The sequence below is a fragment of the Triticum dicoccoides genome, chromosome 2B (assembly GCF_002162155.2).
Source record: "Triticum dicoccoides isolate Atlit2015 ecotype Zavitan chromosome 2B, WEW_v2.0, whole genome shotgun sequence".
Taxonomy (NCBI): domain Eukaryota; kingdom Viridiplantae; phylum Streptophyta; class Magnoliopsida; order Poales; family Poaceae; genus Triticum; species Triticum dicoccoides.
This window is the reverse complement of record NC_041383.1, coordinates 491,200,912-491,204,742: the sequence shown is the minus strand read 5'-3', so window position 1 is coordinate 491,204,742 and position 3,831 is coordinate 491,200,912. Positions and strand designations below refer to the sequence as shown.

General features: G+C 44.2%; 1 protein-coding gene across 1 annotated transcript; it reads right to left on the bottom strand.

Moving 5' to 3' along the window:
- Nucleotides 1-478: 478 nt before the first annotated feature.
- Nucleotides 479-3,273, bottom strand: LOC119364406 (probable signal peptidase complex subunit 2). The gene is made up of 5 exons (XM_037629884.1): nt 3,112-3,273; nt 2,841-2,992; nt 2,641-2,722; nt 1,289-1,431; nt 479-762 (listed from the first exon to the last, which is right to left on the bottom strand). Exons 1-5 carry the CDS (start codon nt 3,217-3,219, stop codon nt 669-671), a joined length of 579 nt encoding a protein of 192 aa, XP_037485781.1. The 5' UTR covers nt 3,220-3,273; the 3' UTR covers nt 479-668.
- Between the last annotated feature and the right edge of the window lie 558 nt (nt 3,274-3,831).

Genomic DNA, 3,831 nt, shown 5'->3' with positions numbered 1-3,831 from the left:
ACCCGAGGCTGGTACTGGTACATGCTGTATTCTAACTATATCTGGCCATGGGCCGGGCAGGGCTGGGCTTGGGCCGGGCCTAAAAATGCTCACGACAGAAAGCTGAGGCACAAGCCCTACCATCGGGCCTACTTTTCAAGCCCAAGCCCAGCCCATCTGGTAAAAGCCCTTAGGGCTTAGGGCTGTGGGCCAGGCCTCTTCCTTAAAATGCCAATATGCCAAGCCCAAGCCCGTCCAGGCCCTGCTGGTGGGCTCAAAACTCAGGCCCAAGCCCGGCCCACAGGCAAGCCCATCAGGCCTAGGCCCTGGATTTTAGGGCCAGGACTGGGTGGGCCGACAGGGCCAGGCCTGAGATGGCCAGGACTAATTCTAACACATTACCATTCCAAAATAACCGACCACACAGCCTCGCATAGAAGGATATGATAGAAAGGAAACGAGGTGAGATGTAAGGTGAAACAGCAGAACAAGATCAGGCTAGTCAAAACGCTGGGACACACGGTGATATAACCATTATAGATAGACCTGTATACCAAGAAAAAAGACTGCAATGATGTATTATCTTAATGGTGCTTCATTCACCAGTTCAAACAGTACTGCTATCAAAAACATTGTCTATTTCGATTAGGCTAAGCTTCATCCTGATAATGATGACAAGGGCTAGTAATTCATTTGCTCTTGCGCTCGTTGTTGTAGTCATCAATCAGTCTCTCAACATCCTTCCAGAACAGGCCCTCCACAAGAACACCTTCCTTTGTAAACCTGCCCAAGTAATGGAGATAAAAAAAGAATATCATGATACAAGCATGCCCTAATACACCATATACGGCAACAACATACTATGAACACACCCTTAAGCTTGTGTATTTTGCCAAGTCACTTGCAATTTGCATCTAGTATCTGCAGACTATGTGATATCGAAAGGTATAGAGGTTCTATTTCGAATGCAATGAAGCTTGTATGTTTTGCAGGACACCTGTGTAAGTGTTTCTAGTGTCTATATGCCAGAAAATATCAAACCATACAAAGATACACCAAGCATATGTGGAGCAGATATGCATTGATAATTGGTTACACAAGTAATCTGAACAGCATGGTAGAAGCATCAATCGATTGCATGCTTTATTGTTAGAATAACAGTCAAAATTAAATAAACTTGAAATGTGTGAACAATGCTAAGTAAAAGAAGGTACGTTCGGTATCGTTCAGATTTAATCATTTAAACAAGATGACGCATATTGATGGCTTATATTAGCTCAATAAGCATTAGTCAAAGTGGCAAACATACCATTTTGTAACACTCTTAGTGAAGTGGACAGGCTTGTGAGCAGAGATAGATTCTGGATCCGCGCTGGCTATTGAAAGATTGTACATGTCCGAGAATCTTGGCAACTTTGAAGATATAACAAGGCCAGTGTTATTGAAAGAACCCTGCAGAAAGTATTTATGATCATACGTTAACAAAGCTATTAAAACCATGACAGCAAATGTAATGAACATGGGCACGAGTCACAAAGAACATCGGTCACCATTAGGCATATTTTAATATAAGATGTGCTCATAGTCCAACGAGTAAGGCATCAAAACCGCATCCATCTTAATAAGAGAGGCATTGGCAGAAGAGGATTTTTCTGGACCAACAACACTACCAAGTACTTGATGAAATATATGCTTCAGCAACTGCAAATAACTGAACAGCCAGGCGCATTTCTCATTATGCTCAATAAGCAAAATGGTTGAACACCTTGCCAGTTCAGTTATTTCAAATGTTGTTTTTATCTCTTCTATTACTATTATTGACCACATATACAGTTTGTGAATTGTACCATCACACACTAGTGCTCAGGCAACAACAACAACAACAACAACAACAAAGCCTTTAGTCCCAAACAAGTTGGGGTAGGCTAGAGGTGAAACCCATAAGATCTCGCAACCAACTCATGGCTCTGGCACATGGATAGAAAGCTTCCACGCACCCCTGTCCATAGCTAGTTCTTTGGTACACTAGTGCTCAGGCATTCAATAAAAATTGGTAGCAAGTACAAAACAATGCAACTACTCAGCACAGTGTATCACAGTAAACTGCAACTAAACAGGTCAACATGATGTATCAAGGAGAATTGAATGACACGGTTTAGACTTTTGAGCGTGCACTCCAGCGCGAAGCAACACAACATACAAAGTGTAGAAACTGCTCCCTGGGAGGGGGAATGAGTAAAACAGACTTCATTTGCAACAAAAAATTGCGTGGCTCTTCAGAAATTGCAATGTGGGGAAATTCTTAAACATTGTTGAGCTTTGACACCAGTAAAGAATTTTACCCATAAATAATTAACTGCAACATCTTCAGCGGAGGTGGGAGGGGATCATAAAAACAACAACAACAACAACAAAGCCTTTAGTGCCAAACAAGTTGGGGTAGGCTTAAAATGCAATCTACACAGTTATAATTCAGTATATATCACATGTAACGTGTACAATTTTCATTTAACTCGTGCCAAGACTGCTTCCTAATCGTGCTACACAAGCTGACACATTAATTCGATTTTTATCGAAAGCAGAAATCAGGTCTAGAGTAATCGATGAGATCTAAAATTGGAATTCAGGACCAAAAAATCAAGATGAATATATAGAACTCACAGCAGGAGGGTGGGTGAAGATGATGGCATCCTTTTCCTTGGTATAGCTAAGGATCAGTAGCACCACGTTCATCACCACATACGTATCCACCATGAAGTCAAGGACCAACAGTAACAAACAACAAATTCCAAACAATTCCCAACAAAATCAGATCTAACACCAATTCATCAGAACAAGAAAATAATCGCTGCAAAGGATATAGCGCGATGCAACCGAGCAGGAACTCGCGGTTCTGCGGGAACTTCTTCGGGTAGAACTGCGCGAGGAGCGCGATGGCGATCACGGCCGTCCCGATCAGGAGCTTCCAGTTGCCCAGCCGCGTGTTCTCCACATAGCCCTTGCCCTTCACGACCTGATCGAACCGCGGGACTGAATCATGAGTGACCAAATCTAGAGGAACAAAATGGGGGAGATGGATATAGATCTCGAAGAGGAGATGGGGGGTAGGGTTTAGTGTGTATCTTGCAGTACCTCGGCGACGGTCTCGTCGAGGAGGTGTTTGATGGAGTGGGGGTCAAGGAGGTTGGCCTTCTTCGGGGTCACCTTCGCGGGCGTGGTCACCGCGCCGTCGCTCGCCATCTGCGCCGTCGTTGAGGGGGGGAGGGGGGCCGGTGCGGATCAATACGGATGAGCGGGATGCGGAGGGGCGGGCCTCCCAGTAATATGCGGGATGTGTCGATGACGGGTGGGCGCGCTTTGTACCGGGACCCGCTTGTCAGTGGCGTGCTTATTTTGTTGATAGGTGGACCTGGTTTGCCACGTAGATCGTGGTGGGCTGGACCAATGGGAGAGAAGGAGCGGCGTCACCAGAGCGCCATGTCATCACTGAAAGGACTGCAAAAGACCTATCAATTCCTCTGTTTCGGTCCTATGACAAAAATACATATGCACATATATTCACCCTATGAACATGCAGACATACCTTATCCCTGTGAACAATTCCGAAAGACTAAAACGACACATCATTTTAGATTGATGAAGTCGCCACAGTCGTCTTCATAGTCGACAAGAACGTCTTCTCCCATAGAAACGCTTATCGACGAAAGGCCCAAAATAAATCCAGAAAAATATGACCATAACAAATATGAGACTTGAACTCTGATGAGATGGTCCACCACAAGGAATCTAACCATCAGAATTTGTTGTTAGATGTTGTTAAACACATGTTGAGAATGCAATAAGTTTGGGAAA